The sequence below is a fragment of the Suillus fuscotomentosus genome, assembly GCF_016647785.1.
Source record: "Suillus fuscotomentosus strain FC203 chromosome Unknown F5891scaffold_1, whole genome shotgun sequence".
Classification (NCBI taxonomy): Eukaryota; Fungi; Basidiomycota; class Agaricomycetes; order Boletales; family Suillaceae; genus Suillus; species Suillus fuscotomentosus.
The window spans coordinates 40,474-58,383 of record NW_024539513.1 but is presented as its reverse complement, the minus strand read 5'-3'; the positions used below and the strand labels follow the sequence as shown (position 1 = coordinate 58,383).

At 48.3% G+C, this 17,910-nt stretch overlaps 9 protein-coding genes across 9 annotated transcripts; 3 read left to right on the top strand and 6 right to left on the bottom strand.

Moving 5' to 3' along the window:
- Positions 1–134: 134 nt before the first annotated feature.
- Positions 135–2,119, top strand: F5891DRAFT_1133906 (uncharacterized protein; the record flags this gene model as incomplete). The annotated part of the gene is made up of 2 exons (XM_041364763.1): positions 135–225; positions 273–2,119. The coding sequence occupies exon 2, from the start codon at positions 293–295 to the stop codon at positions 2,117–2,119; it is 1,827 nt and encodes a 608-aa protein (XP_041233704.1). The 5' UTR covers positions 135–225; positions 273–292.
- F5891DRAFT_991626 (alport syndrome) lies at positions 2,105–3,136 on the bottom strand. The gene is made up of 3 exons (XM_041378138.1): positions 2,923–3,136; positions 2,678–2,866; positions 2,105–2,621 (listed from the first exon to the last, which is right to left on the bottom strand). The coding sequence occupies exons 1-3, from the start codon at positions 3,051–3,053 to the stop codon at positions 2,231–2,233; spliced, it is 711 nt and encodes a 236-aa protein (XP_041233703.1). The 5' UTR covers positions 3,054–3,136; the 3' UTR covers positions 2,105–2,230.
- Positions 3,137–4,924, bottom strand: F5891DRAFT_1133900 (P-loop containing nucleoside triphosphate hydrolase protein; the record flags this gene model as incomplete). The annotated part of the gene is made up of 4 exons (XM_041364762.1): positions 3,137–3,769; positions 3,823–4,401; positions 4,463–4,556; positions 4,610–4,924. The coding sequence occupies 4 exons, from the start codon at positions 4,922–4,924 to the stop codon at positions 3,567–3,569; spliced, it is 1,191 nt and encodes a 396-aa protein (XP_041233702.1). The 3' UTR covers positions 3,137–3,566.
- A 429-nt stretch (positions 4,925–5,353) lies between these two features.
- On the bottom strand, positions 5,354–7,595 carry F5891DRAFT_937977 (40S ribosomal protein S7; the record flags this gene model as incomplete). Its single annotated transcript, XM_041374142.1, has 8 exons — positions 5,354–5,474; positions 5,530–5,757; positions 5,817–6,060; positions 6,302–6,320; positions 6,370–6,828; positions 6,876–7,165; positions 7,215–7,376; positions 7,436–7,595. The coding sequence occupies 8 exons, from the start codon at positions 7,593–7,595 to the stop codon at positions 5,354–5,356; spliced, it is 1,683 nt and encodes a 560-aa protein (XP_041233701.1).
- Positions 7,596–7,831: 236 nt separating this feature from the next.
- Positions 7,832–9,425, top strand: F5891DRAFT_1124016 (pyridine nucleotide disulfide oxidoreductase-like protein; the record flags this gene model as incomplete). Its single annotated transcript, XM_041363852.1, has 5 exons — positions 7,832–7,897; positions 7,950–7,989; positions 8,044–8,143; positions 8,197–8,225; positions 8,284–9,425. The coding sequence occupies 5 exons, from the start codon at positions 7,832–7,834 to the stop codon at positions 9,423–9,425; spliced, it is 1,377 nt and encodes a 458-aa protein (XP_041233700.1).
- A 20-nt stretch (positions 9,426–9,445) lies between these two features.
- On the bottom strand, positions 9,446–10,121 carry F5891DRAFT_720 (NDUFA12-domain-containing protein). The gene is made up of 5 exons (XM_041372951.1): positions 9,990–10,121; positions 9,893–9,942; positions 9,809–9,837; positions 9,636–9,752; positions 9,446–9,583 (listed from the first exon to the last, which is right to left on the bottom strand). Exons 1-5 carry the CDS (start codon positions 10,100–10,102, stop codon positions 9,467–9,469), a joined length of 426 nt encoding a protein of 141 aa, XP_041233699.1. The 5' UTR covers positions 10,103–10,121; the 3' UTR covers positions 9,446–9,466.
- Positions 10,122–10,228: 107 nt separating this feature from the next.
- F5891DRAFT_991607 (uncharacterized protein) lies at positions 10,229–12,513 on the bottom strand. The gene is made up of 2 exons (XM_041378137.1): positions 12,158–12,513; positions 10,229–12,108 (listed from the first exon to the last, which is right to left on the bottom strand). Exons 1-2 carry the CDS (start codon positions 12,466–12,468, stop codon positions 10,485–10,487), a joined length of 1,935 nt encoding a protein of 644 aa, XP_041233698.1. The 5' UTR covers positions 12,469–12,513; the 3' UTR covers positions 10,229–10,484.
- A 203-nt stretch (positions 12,514–12,716) lies between these two features.
- On the top strand, positions 12,717–16,206 carry F5891DRAFT_991600 (Not1 N-terminal domain, CCR4-Not complex component-domain-containing protein). The gene is made up of 12 exons (XM_041378136.1): positions 12,717–12,879; positions 12,937–13,169; positions 13,260–13,649; positions 13,709–13,832; positions 13,880–13,996; positions 14,046–14,066; positions 14,125–14,595; positions 14,645–14,694; positions 14,748–15,147; positions 15,199–15,286; positions 15,342–15,494; positions 15,544–16,206. The coding sequence occupies exons 1-12, from the start codon at positions 12,858–12,860 to the stop codon at positions 15,746–15,748; spliced, it is 2,274 nt and encodes a 757-aa protein (XP_041233697.1). The 5' UTR covers positions 12,717–12,857; the 3' UTR covers positions 15,749–16,206.
- On the bottom strand, positions 16,141–17,065 carry F5891DRAFT_991593 (ribosomal protein L7/L12 C-terminal domain-containing protein). Its single transcript, XM_041378135.1, has 6 exons — positions 17,008–17,065; positions 16,905–16,954; positions 16,677–16,848; positions 16,539–16,625; positions 16,368–16,484; positions 16,141–16,314 (listed from the first exon to the last, which is right to left on the bottom strand). Exons 1-6 carry the CDS (start codon positions 17,011–17,013, stop codon positions 16,198–16,200), a joined length of 549 nt encoding a protein of 182 aa, XP_041233696.1. The 5' UTR covers positions 17,014–17,065; the 3' UTR covers positions 16,141–16,197.
- Between the last annotated feature and the right edge of the window lie 845 nt (positions 17,066–17,910).

Below are 17,910 nucleotides of genomic sequence, written 5' to 3'. Positions count from 1 at the left end.
CAAAAACTAAATCTCGACATGATAAAATAGTAGATGGAATGAAATTCCTTGTGTGCATGTGTAGTAGTAGTTTCAATTTTAGCGCCCAAAGTCAAGACCCGAAATTTTTGAGTTATGTACTGTTTTTGGCACTTGGCAACTTCCATCGAGCGCGTCAGTTACTGAGTTAGTATTTACCAGGTTTCCACCTGGTTCTGCCAGCATCTTCTTTCAGTGCCAGTCGCGGTATGTACACGACATCCATCACGGAGTAATGCTCATCATTACCACAGGATGACTGCACTGGATATTCATGATTGCAGGCTCCACGTCGAGCATCAGATTGTCGCCTGCATCATCACAAGTATCATGTTGGCTTCGTCAAGTTCAACAACTTTTCGCTCGGCGACAGGCAACGTCTCGTACTTTCCAGGTCCATCGTCGTATCCATGCTGTTCATATGATGAAAGAAAGAGCTCAAGAAGAGGTGAACTGCGCTGTGAGCGAGCGCAAGGCAAACGACGCTCTGGTCAGGAATGTAGGATTGGCAGATCATTCGGACACGACTGTACAGCAGACACGCGTTTTAAAATCATCTGGGCAGGATGGCTTGATGTCTCGCGCTCCGTTACCCGCAGACGAGTCTCTAAACGTCGGAGCCATCCACATTCACGCTGGCATCCGTTCAACTTACGGTCAACAAAACCCACATCATCATTACCCCAATCCTCACTACACTGGCCATCAGAATCCCATAGAATCGCTCGAAGAGACACCACCAGACCGACTGAAGATACGGCAAGAATTATTGGACAGCTTATTGAAAGCTACCTCAATGACAGATGGGTGGGAGGCATACCACACCTTGACAGTCATGTTTCCCTATCATATCCACAACCTCTCTGGAGTTCCCCAGATACCTCAGCGTCACCTCCATCATCTTGCTCGCCTTCTTGCCTCCGCAAAACCTCGAACACGATCCCTTTTCTTACGACTTTCTGCTGTTTTAACGATGCTACATCGGTCCGGGTATCGCATATACCTATGGGAGTGGAATGCCTTACTAGACTGTGCAGGAAAGCGATGGCGGAAATGCAGTCTCGAAGACTACAAAGCGGCTGTGGAAGTTTTCAGTAAAATGACCACACCACAGCCCTCCGAGAACCCGAGCGACGACGAGAATCTGGCCGCAGAGCCCGGTATGGGGCATGTGCAACCCGACATCATTACATACACAACCCTCATTTACATTGCTGGCCGCTCGCTTGACCCTAGTGCCATCCGCCACGCATCTAATCTGCTCAGAGTCTCAGGGCTACCACCAAACCGCATCACCCATCTATCATTGTTACACTATTATACGCGAACAAAGCAATTGTCCGGTGTTCGATCAACTCTGCAGAAGATGAGAGAGCAAGGCTTTGAGCCTGGTCTGGATGGTATCAACGCATGTGTTTGGGCCTATGGCCGGAATGGGCATATGGACGTCGCTTCAACGATTTACCGCGTGCTGCGCCACAATCTGCAACCGGAACTCGATGTAGGCGATTATGACATCGAGGCAGCCATCAAGTACCTGCTAGATGTGGAGAGCATCGCTATTCGGGGCGATATAATACCCGACGAGATCACATATACCTCCTTGATCCAAGCCTTTGCCTATCATGGACAAATTATGAAGGCCCTTCACGTCTTCGTGGATATGCTTTCTACACCCAATAGGGAACCGAAGGCTGCTATCAGTCAGCAGACAGGTGAACATTCCCTCTATCAGCCGACCCTTGCTGCGTTCCGGGGAATATTCCTCGGCTTCGCGCGGCATGCGCAGAAACCGCTTCTCCTGCGGACCCCTCCCGGATCGTTATCTGAGCGTCTCCGCCCTATCCAGAAAAATGATTGGAACCTCGAGAATCTCCATCAAGTGTTCAAGGCTTTCATGAATTTGCCCGCAGATGTCGTGCCGAGTGAGAGGCTGATCTACTGGATCTTGATATCCTTCGGCAAAGCCAGCGGTAATGACGCGGGAAAGCTGCGAAAGGTGTTTTTACAACTTGAACAGCGCTTTGGTGGCGGATGGGGTGGTCGGTTGGACAGGCTTCGGAAAGACTTATTTGGCAACAACGGGAGTGGTGGGCACTAGTTGTCAATCTATTCGCATATAGGTACATACACCACATCCGACCCTAATATCTGTACAAGCTGCGACAATTCGATGGTGATACATTGCAATGTTCTAACTGATTTGGGTCAATCATGAAATGTCGTCATCATCGTTCTCCCTTCTCCACTGGACGAATTCCTCCCAGCCAACAACACAGTGCCTGCTCTGGTATCGTCGAAGTTTCACGGTCCTGAACGTCTCTTCCGTGATGGCGCCGTTCCATCCTGCCTTACGCATCGCGCTTTCCACAGCCTCAACCTTATCCCAACCTTGATCAGGTATGACATCTGGGAGATATGTCGCAGTCAGAGTGTCTCTGGAGCTGAATCGCGGTAGATATGCTGACGAAGATAAAGGAGAAGGCGTGCTCGAAGATGGTGGGTATAATGATGGATTTGGGAAGCTAATGTAAATCCCGTGAGTACCAACAGTCCAATCTAGATATGACGATGCGTCTTCGAAATCCGTCAGAAGGGATATTCTGGGGCGTCACGACTGAATACATCAATGTATATATTAAAGACGAGATGTACTAACCCACATTCGAGAGACGGAAGTTCTCGACGTTCTATTTTCCGAAAACGAGAGTCTTTGAATGCACTGATCAATGCGTATTCTGCAAGGCCTTGCCTGAGAGGCATGGCATCGAAGTTGCCGATGCAACCCCTCAGCCTGGGCGGTCTGCCTGCGCGAGATGATCTGGTATTCCATGTCACAAATAATGGACTAGGGAATCATAACTATAGCACACATTCAGATCAGAACATGATACGGTCACTTACTATTTCTCGTCGGCAAAATTAGGCGAGATATGCTCGCTAGATGTTAGTGCGCAGTACAATGCGTCGAAAGCATGAAAACAGTGTTCTGGGGTGCACACATTGTCGACCTTGTCTGCTTTATCTCCTTCCATTAGCTTGGAAGAAAGGAGAGATATGGTGGTCGAGGAACGAAACGGATATGTACTAGTAGCTCAGTTCTTCCAGCATCAAGGACCGTGCCTGCCTTTTTTGGTGTTCTCCCTTCTCAGTCTGCGGACACAAACACCAAATTACAGCCTGGCAAGGGATTGGAAGCTTCCAAGATTGCTGAATGAGGTGACTATAGACACATGCACAAATTGTATCTACTTAAGGTAGTATATGGTATGAGGAGATAAGGAAGTGAATAATAGTATTGCAAACAGTGGTCCTGAGGCTCGGTGGTATGGGTGAACCTATAGGAATCATAGAAAGTGGCATAAAGAACATAGCATCCTGTAAAGACGAAAGAGAACAAGAGAACTTGAATATCGGGTGTAGGAGATCGATGTGACGGAGAACACGTTGGACAATGAGTCGTGAGAATGTATGCCGGACCGGTAAGATGCAGACGAGTAGAAAGACAGCAGATAGCTGAGAAGTATTGACACCTGGCAGGGACAGGATCATGAAGAACAACAGTTCCAACCGCCTGAAGTGGATCGAGCCTTCTCTCGTGCCTCCTCTTCTTCGGCCTGAGCGGCCCACGTAGGCGCGCTGATAGTTGATAGGAAGACACTATCACGTTTCCTGAGCTCATTTTCGCGCTCAATGATATCCTTCCGCTCGATGATTGCATTAATCAATGATTCGAAGAGATTTCCGATGCCTGTAGGCAAATAGCTGAATGAGAAGATCAAGATGGGGATCGAGCACACGTACCAAAGTCATCTTTAGCTGAGACCTCAAAAAGTTCCATGCCCTTATGAAGTCCCCATTCTTGGTCATCGACATCAAAGTCTTCCTCATCTTCATTTATACTGTTGCTGCTGCTATCCGCAGCGTCATACCCTCCTGCACGTCGCCCAAAGTGTGAACCAAATCGCGATTGTAATGAATGGGAAGCCTCTGTTTTTGACCTGTTCAAGGCCAGGGCTGTTGTTGTCTTTACTCTCGGAAGGCCAGAACCAGTATTGCATCGATTGAGCACAGATGAATGCGATGAATGGCTAACAGCAGGATCCAAGTAGGACGCGCTATGTGGCGGAGAAGATTTCATTGGGGAGTTGTTTAGAGGGACTGATTTGATGCTAGTGAAAGATGTGAATCTGGGGCGAATGTAAGATAGTGTTGACAATGGTGGGGGAGGAGGGGGAGGAGGCGTTGGGGCGCGCGGCGGGGGAAACCAAGTATGCAGCGATAGGCGGGCTAGATCAGATGTGACCTGTCTGTGATGATGTAGGTCGGCTTTGGAACCAACGATATAAATGATGAGCTCTGGCGGACAATTTTTCTTCAACTCTGAAACGGATGGTAATGATGTCAGAAAAGAATCGCCAAAGTAAAATGTAGTGCTACGAACCAGCTAACCATCCCCGAATGTCCTCAAATGTAGCAGCATTCGTGATATCATACAAGAGAAGTGCGGCATTCGCTCCGCGATAATACATGGGGGCCTAATTACGCTGATAAACCACCTGAAGTGTCATAAGTAAAAGTGAGTTCATACCATACTTCGAAATCGTTCCTGTCCTGCAGTATCCCATAGTTGAAGTCGAACCTTCAAACCATCGATATGAACTTTCTTGGTTACGAAGAAAGCCCCGGTCGTGGACGTCATGTTCCTGGGATCGAACTTGTTCTGAGTGTAGCGATGGAGTAGGCTGGTCTTGCCCACACCTTTATTAATTGAGAACATGTCAGTGAATCGAGTCGATTGGTATCCGAACAACGAACCTGTATTGCCCATGACCACAATTTTGGCATCTATCCCGTGTTCGTACCTGGACTTCGAGTACGGGTCCATGCGTGGATACTCCGCCATGCAGAACGACGTCGAAGGTGAGGGAGGAGTGCCACGGAGGGCGGGAGGAAGAGAGAAGGAAGCGGGAAAATGACTAGCAACAGAAGCAAGGAAGACAATGAAATGAATCAACTCAAAAACACTAGTAGACGCGACACAAAAACCACGTGCCGAAATCAGGCCGAATTGCTGTAGCTACGAGCGCTCACAAGAGCTCTTTCATATAATAACCCGGTTACTTATAACTTTGAAAGAAATTTGCAAGCGAACTAACACTGCCTGTTCTCCTAAGCAGGCACGTTCACTAGTGCTCAGCGCTCCATTCTGTCTGTGGCAGCGCTTTGACGTATGTATATCACAGCACATAACGCGAACAGGACATAAGCAGTATGTCCTTATTTTTGTCGGAGAATGCAAAGAACCGGAACATGTGTCATCATATCGCGTAATCTACTCTTGGTTTGCAGGGGGGAACTCGAATGTCACGTCCTTGCCCGTCAAACGGCGGTATACTGAAGAGAACGAATCAAGTTTATACTCGAGCGATGTTGCATCTTTAGGGTCAAGGATGCTGCAATATTATTCAGTATCACGCACGTTGATCCATCGGAGACCACGCCACTCACACTTTCAAAAGTTTTGATCCGTCAGCAGATACCCGGGTCCTCTTGCCAACAATCTCAGTCGGGAAGACAAGGTCCTCAAGGATCTTCTCGTGTACGTCGGTGAGTGTACGAGAACGGGGTCTCTTTTGCTTCACCCGTGAGTTACGGGTAGGCTTGCTCAACATCCGGCGCTGAGCAACGAAAACGACGTGGCGGTCAGAGAATTTCTTCTCCAACTCACGAGTAAGTCTGCGAGATCCGGAAGATCGATTACAATGACACCTTCCCACTGAGATAACTATCCTCACCTCTGCTGCACCTTGTGGAATGCCTTGAGTTGGGGAATGGGAACGAACACAACGATAGCCTTCTTTCCACCTCGTACATCAACTTCACGTGCGGCAGAAATTTGTAGAGCACGAAGCTCAGTCTTCAGTTCAGGGACATTGTTCTCGAGGTCGATTAGGGCCTGAGCGACGGAAACCTCGGTTTCATCAGGGGAGGTAGTGGGTGCATTTGCAGTACGGAGGATCTTGTGGTTGACAGACATGGCTAGAATAGAGGCCCTGTAGTAGATGATCCTATGGTCAGCATCCACTCCTCATAACTTGCATCCACCCAATCGAAGTGATTCGACCCCGATTTTTGCTCCGCAGCTCGATATGCACATCCATCCTGCACAGTTGAACACCATAATAAACAGCAATTCGTACTCACCGAGCTTGACGCCTTCGTCGATGTCTTTTTTGCGAGGAGTCTTACCGTATGGTGTCTGCCAAACAGTGACCAACACATTCATTGTGCACGTGCTTCTCAAATTGGAAACACCCCTGGTTCAATTACACCTCGTGTCTAGCCGACTCGTGTCCGCTTGAATTCATCTACCCAATTCTGCTCTACCTCTCCCTTTGGAACAACAACAAACGTCAAACACCCGTCTTTCAATTCTAATCCATCGTCAGGGTCCCCTTCTTTCGCTTTCGCAGCATTGCACACGTCCCTCAATGACATCTTCTTGCCAACTTTGAGTAGCCGCTTCCTTCTTGTTATTGCGTATACCACGAGGTTGTTCGAAATGTACTGCCCGGCTTTATCCCAGCTGGGTGAAGGCGCCTGCGGTGGAAACATTTGAAAAATATGAGTCGAAAAGGTGGTATCTTCAACAAAATGTGCTATGACGTCCGATGTCGCATGTTGTGGATACAAGAAGAACACGGGGATTATCAACGTTGTTCCTTCAGGGTCCTCTGGGTCAAAGTGAGGCTCGTATGGGTTCTCTGATGACCCTTTTGGGTTGTATACGGCAAACAAATTTCGTTCCTGAAGCATGGTCAGACGTCCGATGACGAGACCGAGATAGAATGTACCTTGAACGCCACCTGCAGGAGTTTCTTCTCTCTTTGTTTGTTATGTATTCGTTCCTGTTTTTCACTCTCTTTGCGAAGCTTCTCTGCCTTCGCCTTTGCGGAACGATCGCGGACTGACCTAACACCTTTGTTTTCTGGGTCATACTCCAGGCATCTCTCGCAACAATCGAGGGACTCTTCATAACGCTCCAGCGCGAATAATGCCGTAGCCGAGCGGTAATAGGCTTTCGAAGACTTCGTATTCAGGGTAAGCACCTTCGAGCAGTCTCTGAGCACAGAACCATAGTTCTCTTCGAATTGGTCAGATCCTCGTTATCGACCAGTAGCCCAATTACTCACTTAGTTCGAGGTTGCATGCGGCACGATTGCATAACAGAGCTTCGTGCAATGCAATATCAGATGGCTTGGCATCAATTCCCTGCGTGTAGAAGCTAATTGCTTCTCGATAGCGTTTTCCTTTGAAGTAGTCGTTTCCTTGCTCTTTGAAATTTTGAGCGATCTCTTGAAGAAGCCGCATGTTCACGAGGTGTTACAGTAGAAAAGAGAAGGTTCTCACTCACCATCTGGTGTTCCATCGAAGGCGAGGCTTTGTAAGGCTTGAATTACAGGGTCGTTAGATTCTTCTGAAGGCAGAGATTTCATAAAGAGTGGGGTGCTCTCCAGGGCAGCCATCTTCTCCTCGAAAGAGGACTCCGCTGGTTGTGGAAATACGGCAGCCATTTTGATTTTCTTTCCGGTCAGCGACGAGCGACCAAGTTGGCGTCGGTACTAGTGTGTATTAGCGTAGTGCAAGACTTGGTGCTGAGCAAAGGTGTTGGGTACGTTGAGTGACAAACAAAGAGATGATATATACTAGATCCTGATAAGATCACTTTAAATTAGGCCGAGGAGGATATCTAACCGAGTGCCACCTGACCAAAAATCAGTCTCAGGCGCCGGACTACTGGAGGGCCTTCATGGCAGCGACCAACGTACGGGGGCTGGTGGCTGCGCTAAACGCAACGGGATGCTTCAAGTACAAGGTAAACTACCAAACTCAAGCTCTGTGGAGGCTCTCACACCATCTTCGTCCAGAGTCCAGATGCAGCAGTAGATTTCCTGGTTGTGGGCGGAGGTCCGTCCCGCGCAATATTAACTTCGTAGCGCGCTGACGCTCATCTACGGCTAGGTGTTGTAGGCTTGGCTGTCGCCCAGCGATTATCCGAGCGCTTCCCGACGAAATCAACATACCTGGTTGAGAGACATTCACACGCTGGCGAAGAAACGAGGCGAGCGACATAGGTGTTATCTTGTTCGCTTCACGCTGACTACGAGTGGATAGCTCTCGCAACTCAGAGGTTGTACACGCTGGTGAGCCCACCTTGCAACGTCAACTGTGTTCGTGTCTCCTGATGTAGTGGCTTTTCAGGACTTTACTATCCTCCACAATCACTCAAGACGCAGCTATGTTTACGAGGCAGGCACCTCATGTACGAACGGTGCGACAAATACAACATCCCGTACCGAAAGACTGGAAAACTCGTGGTAGCACACGAGCACCAGCGTGCGTACGTCGAGAACCTCTTTGCAAAGGCCAGACAACTATCATGGCCCAAGCACTCGCCGCCTCGTGGAGCTGAAGACCAAGTGCTCCCTGTCTCGCTTATAAGCGGTGCGCAAGCACGCGAGCTTGAGCCAGACCTCTCATCGGACATTACTGCTGCGTTATGGAGTCCAGAGACTGGTATTGTCGACTCCCACTCTTTCATGGAGAGTCTAGAGAAGGATATATCAGAATCGGAAGGAGGTGAATTGGTATTTTCTACTCGGGTCGTTCGTGTAGACCCGTACAAGAGCAAAGAGACCTCCAGGCTTAGCTCAGAAGAGGGCTGGGTAGTTCAGACTGTCACCGAGAATGCCGAGCAAGGAGATTCCCTGCTCGCTCGAACCTTAATCAACGCGTCTGGCCTTTCCGCCAATCTCATTCCAAATTCTCTGCTGCCCGAGGCATCACGCATACCTATGTTCTTCGGTCGGGGCTCATACGCGGCTTACAGTGGTCCAGGCATATCTCAAGTTAGTCGGCTCATATACCCATGCCCTGAAACTGGGCCCAACAAGCACGCCTTCCAATCGCTCGGAACGCATCTGACCCTTGATCTACAAGGCAAAGTGCGCTTTGGGCCAGACCTGGAGTGGATACCATCGCCCTCTCAGGCAGCGGCTGATGCATCAGAATATGATTTTAATGAGGATAACGCAGATTTTTGGCGGAAGCATCTGACACCTAGCGATTCCAGGCTAGAAGAGATGCACAGAGCGGTGACCGAATATCTACCAGGGGTATCATTTGAAGGGTTCAGACCTGACTATGTCGGAATCCGTCCCAAGTTGGTGTTGTCCGGATTCCAAGACTTTACTATTCGGAAGGACTATGCTGATGGAAGCAGGAGAGGACTGATGGTCAGCCTGATGGGTATTGAGAGCCCTGGCCTGACGTCAAGCCTTGCTATCGCTGAACACGTTGTAGATGATGTCATTGAGCTAGAACATATCCATATCTCACAGTAGGGTGTGGTATATATAGAATGTCTTGGCTCCGTACAATTGACCTACGGACGCGCCTCGCCCCGTGTTATGACCTTCGGCTCCCAAGCATTAATCTTAGGCTTCACTGTGTTATATGACCGATAGGCACCTCTCGTGCCTGTCAGGTTCTCTACCCAGGGCTGTTCTGAAATTAGACTTGAAAGAAATGGGGTATGCATGATAGCTACATACCGCTTTCCATGACGGAGTCAGGCTCTGCACGACAGCATCCTCCGTAGGTGGTTGTAACCGTATGTGCGATAGCCACGAACGCCACTCGGGGGGAACTTGAGTAGCGTTGTTGTAATGCTAGAGACAGTACACGGTTATACCCGTTTCTCTTCCAATTGAAGACGAACGAATACCTGAGTAAAGTCGACCCATCTATGACGTCCTATAAAAAACCGCAAATCAAATATCATATAGAAGCACAGGAACGTATTACGCACCTGGAACTTCATCGTCCGGGTTCAGGTTTTCAAAGTATTTGTTGCCGAACCTATCCGAGCAGTCAAACTCTGCGAGGAATGTGGGGCGAGCACCTACTGGTCGGTTCCGACAAGCGCCCCAGCTTTTGCATCTCCAATGTACTGCAATTGATGCCACCATTGTTTGATCCCTGTTCTGCGGATGTTTCGCACATAACGAATGAAGGACATGTTGGTGAACTGATGCAGAAGGTCTATTTGGTCGTGCTTGGTTCCAAGTGTTTCTAATGCAGATTACGTAATAAGAAGTGTTTCGGCGATGACTCGGACATTAATGACGCAATTCAATTACATGTATACGTGGTACCAGCTGCGAGTGTTATTACTAGAATCATAGGGTGTACACCGGTATACATAAAATAAACAGCTTACTTCTAACAACAAACTACAGAATACATTTGCCAACACAGATAAAAAAGAAATCAGAGATAGAGATATAAAAAGAGGAAAAAGGAAGACGAATACAATAAAAAGTCTAAAATATAAGTAATTTGATACTTTCACAACAAACAACACGAAAAAAAATTGCATGACGGTCCGTCCGTTGTCATTGTTATTCAGCGTACAAGACGTGCTTCTTCGTGCTATCCAACCACTCTCGCAAATCTCTGTCGTCGTCGATGCCGACGAATTCGTTGCCGAGACTATGGCGGTATCGAAGATTGAGAACGTTGCCGCCTAATCGCGCTTGCACCTTCTCCAGGAGCTCAGCGTGCGTCACGCGAGGATGTACGCGAATGGCGATCAGGTCATCGGTGACGCGATCGAATATTTTGATCTTAACGAAGGCTGTCTGGGAATTACCAGCGGACATTGGAGGGGCGTTCATATTAGTGGCGTTTGATAGGGAACGAGATCGGGAGGACATGGCGATAGATGGCTGTGACGAACTGGGAGATGATGGAGATGGGGTGGCGTGTTCTTGCCAAGCAGAGTTCGAAGCAAAGGATGATCGAGAGGAAGCACTTGCACGGGAAGTGTCAAGACGTGGATATGATGGAGACGAGCGTCCGTTGTGTTTAGACTGGGACCCTGTGCGGTGATGTGATGTCGCTGTGTTTGGTCGATGAGGTTGTGGGGTTGCGCTAGTTTGTGAGTCACGAGACATAATATGAGTAGGGGGCGTGTGGTCCTCCCCATAGTCTGAGCCTTCGCTTCGATCATCTCTATCTGATAATTTCATATCCCCAAGCGTATCGCGAACTTCCTCCTCAAATTCCTCCGCAACGGTCTGTTCTCCTGGGGCTTCTTCGGTAAAGAGTGCCCTGACCTCATCATATCGAGGCTCGATATCATGTTCCACATCTCCAGGTTTGAGCGATAAAAATTCGCGCACGAGCTGGTGTTCGAGGATATAGCTGGCACCAACGGTGTTTAAGCCACACAACTTGTGGAGATACTCGTCAAGTTCTTCCCGTCGGGCGGCAGTGACCTCGTCGTCGACATTTTCGGCAGGACCAGGCATGAAGGGGAGTATCCGGACGGAGTCCGGTTCTCGTCCTGCTTCACGAGGGAACGCCTGCAAGAGGTTTACTTGGAAATCGTAGAAGTCATTATATACTCGGAATAGGACGAGCTGTTTGGCTTTTGGAAGAGTTTGAGGGTCGTGAGGATCATAAGGTTGGTAAATGGCGTCTGTGCGGAACCAGTACTCGTTCATTTCATTGTGAAAGGAGACGACGTCGGCTGATAATAGGATGCCCTCGGATAAGAGGACGGGGGAGAAAGCGCGGGGAGGTGGTGTAGATTCAGGTTGTGTGCTGGAACGCTGGGCAGATGGTTCCTCTATGACGCCGAGTGATATGCTATTTGCTTTGTAATTGAATACGGCCTTCTTCCACTCTTCGACACCTGGTAGATCTCCGCTGTCAATCAAAGCGTTGACATCCTCTACCGGGCGATTTGTTGTAGGATTGCGAACTTCCACAAAAGAAGCGGGGATTAAACCTGGCCGACCAAGTCGACCAATAGGTTTTGCGACAAACCATTCGCGGTTTGACTGGGCAACTACAGTTATGCAATCGCCAGATTTGGCATCGAGCTCGTCCGCGCGCTCCGCTATGAAATCGTGAAGAACTATTGCAAAATATGCAGGTGCTTTTGGGGACTTAGGAGGAGATGTTGGACTAGGGAGGGTGGGACTATTTACTGCGACGTTGACACTAGAAGTGCGTACACTGTACAGGTTGTTAACGCGCAGATGAACGAATGTAGAATTTTACTGACGCTGGACTCTTGCAAAACTCTTCAAACATAGATTTTGGGACCAAACCTCTAGCTCCGGTTACAGGATTATGTGCATCGTACCAATCCCCCTGAGTTTCTGTACTTCCTGTAACATAAAAAAAGTCACCCTTTTGAAAAGGGAGCTGTTGAGGGCCTTGTGGCCTGTATGATGCGATTGCACGGATTACTTTTTGAGGTGGTAGAGAAGAATTCTGAGGTCTAGATACAGAAGGTAACGGTAGAGGGGTAGAGATTTCAAGACGGTGGATATCGCGGTGTCCGTTGAGAGATTTACGTAGGGATTTCATCATGAAGGAGCATAAGAAACTGACAAGAGACGACGAAGCAGACGAGGGTTAAGAGCAGAGAGACCAATTGAAATTCAAAGTACATGCTTTTGTTAATGACCTCTTTAGGGGAATTTTCTCACGATGATATAATGCCAAGTGACTATCCGGAGCTCAAGTCCACAGTAGACTACATTCAGGTCATAGGTAGACTTTAAAAGTCATAGCAAGTCATCGAGATCATCCAGCTCAATGTGCCGTTCGACGGACTCCGATTCCGAAATTTTTCTAACAAGTTCCATCCCGTGTTTATGTAATCCTTATATGAGCCAAATAATTGTCAATTTTACGATTCAGAGCGACTAGCTGATATTCGACAATTGTATTTCCATTCAACTTGTGTTTTCTTCACAATGGCGGCCAGAAAGCTGCAAAGTATGTTTCTATTCACCTTTACAGTTTCATTTACTCAATTCAATATATCTTTCATAGCCGAAATCGACCGTACACTAAAGAAGGTTGGCGAAGGCGTCGAGGTCTTTGAAAGCATATATGAGAAGATGCAAGCCTCTACAAACCAGACGCAGAAGGAGAAACTGGAGACTGACTTGAAAACGCAAATAAAGAAGCTCCAGCGGTTACGCGACCAGATCAAAGCCTGGGTAGCAAGCAATGACATCAAAGACAAGTCCGCACTCCTGGAAAACCGGAGACTAATAGAAACTGTGCGTCTCCGTCGCTCCATGTCATCCCCATACGCGTCTTCCCATTCCGCAACCCTTCCGACGACTTGTTACTCATATTTATGTGTATAGCAAATGGAGAAGTTCAAGGCCTGCGAGAAGGAAATGAAGACAAAGGCATTCTCCAAAGAAGGTCTAATACAGTCGGCCAAACTGGATCCTAAAGCCCAAGAGAAGCTCGAGGTCACGACGTGGCTTCAGTCGCAGGTCGAAGATCTTTTGTTGCAAGTAGAACAGGCAGAAGCGGAAATTGAGACACTCCAGGGCGGCGGCGGCAAGAAACGCGGAAAGAGTTCATCATCTGCTGGTCGTTTGGAAGATCTAGAACACCTCAATGATCGTCGAAAATGGCACGTCAACCGACTCGAACTCATCCTTCGTCTCCTGGACAATGGTTCTTTGACCACGGATCGTGTACAAGCTCTCAAAGAAGATGTACAATATTTCGTGGAAAGCAACACGGTTCGTTGCGCAGCAGTATGTTCTACTTTGAGACCTTTTAAGGCGTTTTCTGGGTGCAGGACGAGGACTTCAATGAATATGAGGGCATATACGACGAACTTAATCTTGAAGAAGAGGAGGAACAGTTCGGTCTGGCTGGTGACGACGAGGAAGATAGCGACGAGTCAGATATCGCAAGTGATGGTATGTATTTGCTACTCATACCACTACTGTGGAATTGACTTTGGCAGACCTTCCTCCACGAACGCCGAACAAACGACATGAGAAGGACGAGGAAAGTGTTGCGAGCAGTAAACGTGCTGAAAGTCCTGTGCAAAAGAAGGCTGGAGTGACACTTCAATTGCGGAGTACGTGTTGGTTCATACATTGCAACAGTGACTTACAAGACATTACCAGAACCATCAATTGCAACTGAAGGTCTGTTTGTATTTTTATCTGATTCTTGGGTGGTGATACTCAAAGTTCGTCCGAAAAGTCAAACCACCGCCAAATCCAAACTTTGCACAGCAGCCGATGGCAAGCATTCTACGAGCTAACTTGCAACCGGCAACCCCACGGCCACCAGTGCATACACCAATCCGCTATGCCGCAGCAGCAGCCGCTGCCGTCGCTCCGCTATCGTCTCAACAGAATGGAGCATTACCCCCAACGCCCTCGACATCACAACCTATTCCACCCACGCCGTCAACGAATTTCCCTGAAGCAACGACATCCACACTCTCAATAACGCCGTCGGCTTCGCAAAGTGGCTTGCAAGATTCGCAATTCACATCCTCGCCAAGCTTGACACATCCATCGGTCACGAGTCCGATGCTATCATCTGCTGCGTCACATCAACAAGAGGGGTCATTCTATTCTGGACAGGATTCACCAGCAATATCGGAGGCTGTTCCAAGCTCTATAAGCGGTCCTGCGGCCACATCATCGCCGCAACGTCAACAGAAAGGTATGTTTTTTGTTCCAGGGGCACGAGGATAGACGTAATTTTTGCTTAGAACCTGCAGCATCACCTCACCTCGCCAGGGCACCTTCACCTGCTGCACCAGTGAGTGTTTACCGGTATTATGCCCACGATGAAGCCTCATGAAACGTGAACAGCCACCAGCATCCGCATCGGCAGTGCCACAATTCCAACTGGTCACTAATGGAGCCTCGCTGATTACTCAACCCCCCACGCAGTTGCCTGCGTCAGCGTCATCGCCACTACCTCAACAGATACATCAGGCAACAATAGCTTCATCAGTACTTCCAACTCCACCCGCAAGTTCGACATCTGTAACACAACAGGCGCAACAGTATCCCCCGGGTATAAAGGTACCACAGAGCGTGGAACAGCAACCGGCCCCTATCCAGCAGCCAATTGGAGGTTCGCAGAGGCCTCCTTCAACAGCACCAGCTCAACAGCCGCCGCATCCTCCTTCGCGTCCAGCTGGTTCAGGCGCATTCCCTGGCTCTCTATCAGACCTTGTGGCATCGTTTGAAACGGTCAAGCAGAAAGGTTTGTCACATTTGGACTCTGTTTGGGCAAAAAATCCTGACGGATAACCAGCTCCTCATCGTATGACAAACCTAGGAGAGGTGCACAAACTCCTTGAAGGCGGTTACTCAAATGTGCCACAGCCACAGGACACCGAGAAGTACCACATTACGATTCAACTATGTTTGATAGGGGTTAATGTGTTGTTTACCTAGACCAAAGTACTATGTGCCACGGAATCCCTTTGCGACTCCAGCATTCTATCCTCAGGTTCCTCATCCTATTCTGAGCACCCCAGGCATCTTTTCCCAGATAGACGTGGAGACTCTCTTCTACGTCTTCTATTACCTACCGGGAACATACCAGCAGTACGAGAGCAATCTTACGTTCAATGGAAATTGCTCACGTAACTTCTAGATATATGGCTGCTAAAGAATTGAAGCGCCAATCGTGGCGATTCCATGTGAAATATATGACATGGTTCCAGCGACACTCGGAGCCGCAAGCCATAACAGAAGAATACGAACAAGGCGTGTACGTTTACTTTGATTGGGAGGGATCATGGTGCCAGCGCAAGAAAAGCGATTTCCGGTTTGAATATCGTTATCTTTCGGAGGATTGAAGGTTTTTTTTCGCTCTTTCAGTCCTTGTTATCCTCTTCTTTTTGTCATTGCTCCCGCCGTGACCATATGTATCGCCATACGTGCCACTATTGGACAGTCTTGCCAATCACATTCATACTAACTTGCAACCCTATTTCTTAATTATAGTGAATGAATTATGGTTTGAACATGCTCATTGTATACACAAGACTTGGACCGCTTTCAGTTTGTCCGCATCGTCTTTGGGCACGTTTTCTTTGGGGACTTGTTGTACAGACGCCTGAGACCTGAATATCCTTTAACTGAGCATGTGCCGAGACTCCCGGTTGATGCGAGTTAGATCCGGGTTCTGAACCTCTCATGGATGATCTCGAACTTCGCTGCGACATATTTGAGCTAATTTGCAATCTCCTTAATTATAACGAATGAATTATAACCTGAACGTGCTCTATACATAGGACTTAATGATCTACTCAAGTACCACTACTGCTCCCAGTTTTTCGAGAACCTCTTTTAGTTTGTCCGCATCTTCTTTGGGCATATTTTCCTTGAGGACTTGAGGTACAGACTCTACGAACTTCTTCGCCTGACCCCGAGTTAGTGTATATGTCCCTTTAATGAGCATGTGCCGAGACTCACATCGATGAGCGTAAGGTTCGGGATCAGGGCCTTGACCTCACGAATGATCTTGGGCTTCGCTGCGGCATCGAAGGACTGAAGTTTCAAATTGAAGATAGTCTTCTCCTTCGGTTTCTCCTGCTCGGTTCAGTTTTGTTAATGAATACACCTTCTTCATGAAATGTTTCCCACCTCCACTGCTGCTTCTTCGACCTGGGCGGCGGCGGGTGCGGCGGCTGAAGCAGCAGGCATTGCAATTTCTTGAATATTTAGCCGTGACTTTGGGCGTGATCATGAATCATATTTGAAATGTGTTTAGAAGGGACGAACCTTCAAGAGCGTGACGAGGTCGGCTGCTTGCAGCAGTGTCAGTCCAGAGATGTCGTCCACTATGCGGCCAATTTTGGGGTCACTTGGCGGAGGAGGGGGTGCTGCAGACGACGACGATACAGTTTCTGTGGCAAGCCATCTCGACCGGCTAGCTAACGGAGCAAGGGCAATGCTGCAAAAGTAAAGTTCAGCATTCAAACGAGAATTTCAAACATGCTTAAACTTTACCGCGCGCTAGCCAATCTTGATGTTGAGCATAGAAGAGTGTAGCAGCGGCTCTGAGAATTCGGTGAGTATAATTTCTGTTTGAAAAATGGGGTCGGAGGCTTACTGCCATGGTGTTCAGTCCTAGTATATTTGGACTAAATTTCTGACACGTACAGATCCGGAGGCGTTATTTGGTCGTGTTATGCAGCGGCCTCTAACCTTCAAATTGCAAATTGCAAAATTTTCACTTAGTAAGGTTCCTCATCCAGGACCACCTCCTAGTTAACTACCCTGAATGAGCTCATCGGATTGCCTGATGGCTACCGCTACCATTAGACATTGTGCCCCTTTGTTCTATGGGGTGATCCCTGAGCTAAAGCCCCCCAGCTGGCGCGTATCAGGGTACCATCCCATTCACGTCGGACAAAATTTTCAAGTTGTTCAAGTTATTAAGACGACGCCACCGCACATTGAGGGTCGCTCTTTGTTCAGTACTTTGTTCTGAACCTTAGCTTGGTCATCGAAGCTAGTGCTACCAGTCAAGACTAGTGCTAGCGTTGTGAATAATCAAGATTCAAGTACAACTGCTAGCGCCCGACGAGTCGGGATCTAATTAGAAGATAGATTCATACGAGTCCGTTCCACCGCGGACAACTTTCACTATCAGAACATCAGAACGTTACGTCCGACTACTTGCACACTCGTAGACTAGCTAATTTTGTTCCATGAACATACCGTTCAAAACGTATCATCCCCGTGAACATGTCACGGGCCTATCGGATTGAACTTGATTGGCTGACAGTAATATTTCACTGCGACCCACGAAGCTTGGTGCCATGTTCTCATGATCCATCATACTAGTCTGATGGGAGAAAACACCAAATCTCCAAGAACATGTACGCGTTGAAATTACCTGCATTAAGCGCCGATTAAGTTAACTTGTCAGGGTTAGCTTCGGCCGTTCTAGGGGAGCTGGGCAAGCTTATCGTGCCGACTTTGATGTAACTGCTGCTGTAGGCTCCAGCAG

Coding starts and splice junctions, on each gene's coding strand:
- F5891DRAFT_991626 (XM_041378138.1), bottom strand. CDS start 3,053: ATGGAAGGAGATAAAGCAGACAAGGTCGACAATGTGTGCACCCCAGAA. Junction 2,867..2,922: donor AATTTTGCCGACGAGAAATA/GTAAGTGACCGT, acceptor ATGATTCCCTAG/TCCATTATTTGTGACATGGA. Junction 2,622..2,677: donor CTTCCGTCTCTCGAATGTGG/GTTAGTACATCT, acceptor GTGACGCCCCAG/AATATCCCTTCTGACGGATT.
- F5891DRAFT_720 (XM_041372951.1), bottom strand. CDS start 10,102: ATGTCCTTCATTCGTTATGTGCGAAACATCCGCAGAACAGGGATCAAA. Junction 9,943..9,989: donor GCGCTTGTCGGAACCGACCA/GTAGGTGCTCGC, acceptor CTGCTCGGATAG/GTTCGGCAACAAATACTTTG. Junction 9,838..9,892: donor CCCGGACGATGAAGTTCCAG/GTGCGTAATACG, acceptor GGTTTTTTATAG/GACGTCATAGATGGGTCGAC.
- F5891DRAFT_991607 (XM_041378137.1), bottom strand. CDS start 12,468: ATGATGAAATCCCTACGTAAATCTCTCAACGGACACCGCGATATCCAC. Junction 12,109..12,157: donor GAGTTTTGCAAGAGTCCAGC/GTCAGTAAAATT, acceptor CAACCTGTACAG/TGTACGCACTTCTAGTGTCA.
- F5891DRAFT_991600 (XM_041378136.1), top strand. CDS start 12,858: ATGGCGGCCAGAAAGCTGCAAA. Junction 13,170..13,259: donor ACCGGAGACTAATAGAAACT/GTGCGTCTCCGT, acceptor TTATGTGTATAG/CAAATGGAGAAGTTCAAGGC. Junction 15,148..15,198: donor TGAAACGGTCAAGCAGAAAG/GTTTGTCACATT, acceptor ACGGATAACCAG/CTCCTCATCGTATGACAAAC.
- F5891DRAFT_991593 (XM_041378135.1), bottom strand. Junction 16,849..16,904: donor TCAAGATTGGCTAGCGCGCG/GTAAAGTTTAAG, acceptor TTACTTTTGCAG/CATTGCCCTTGCTCCGTTAG. Junction 16,485..16,538: donor TCGAAGAAGCAGCAGTGGAG/GTGGGAAACATT, acceptor TGAACCGAGCAG/GAGAAACCGAAGGAGAAGAC.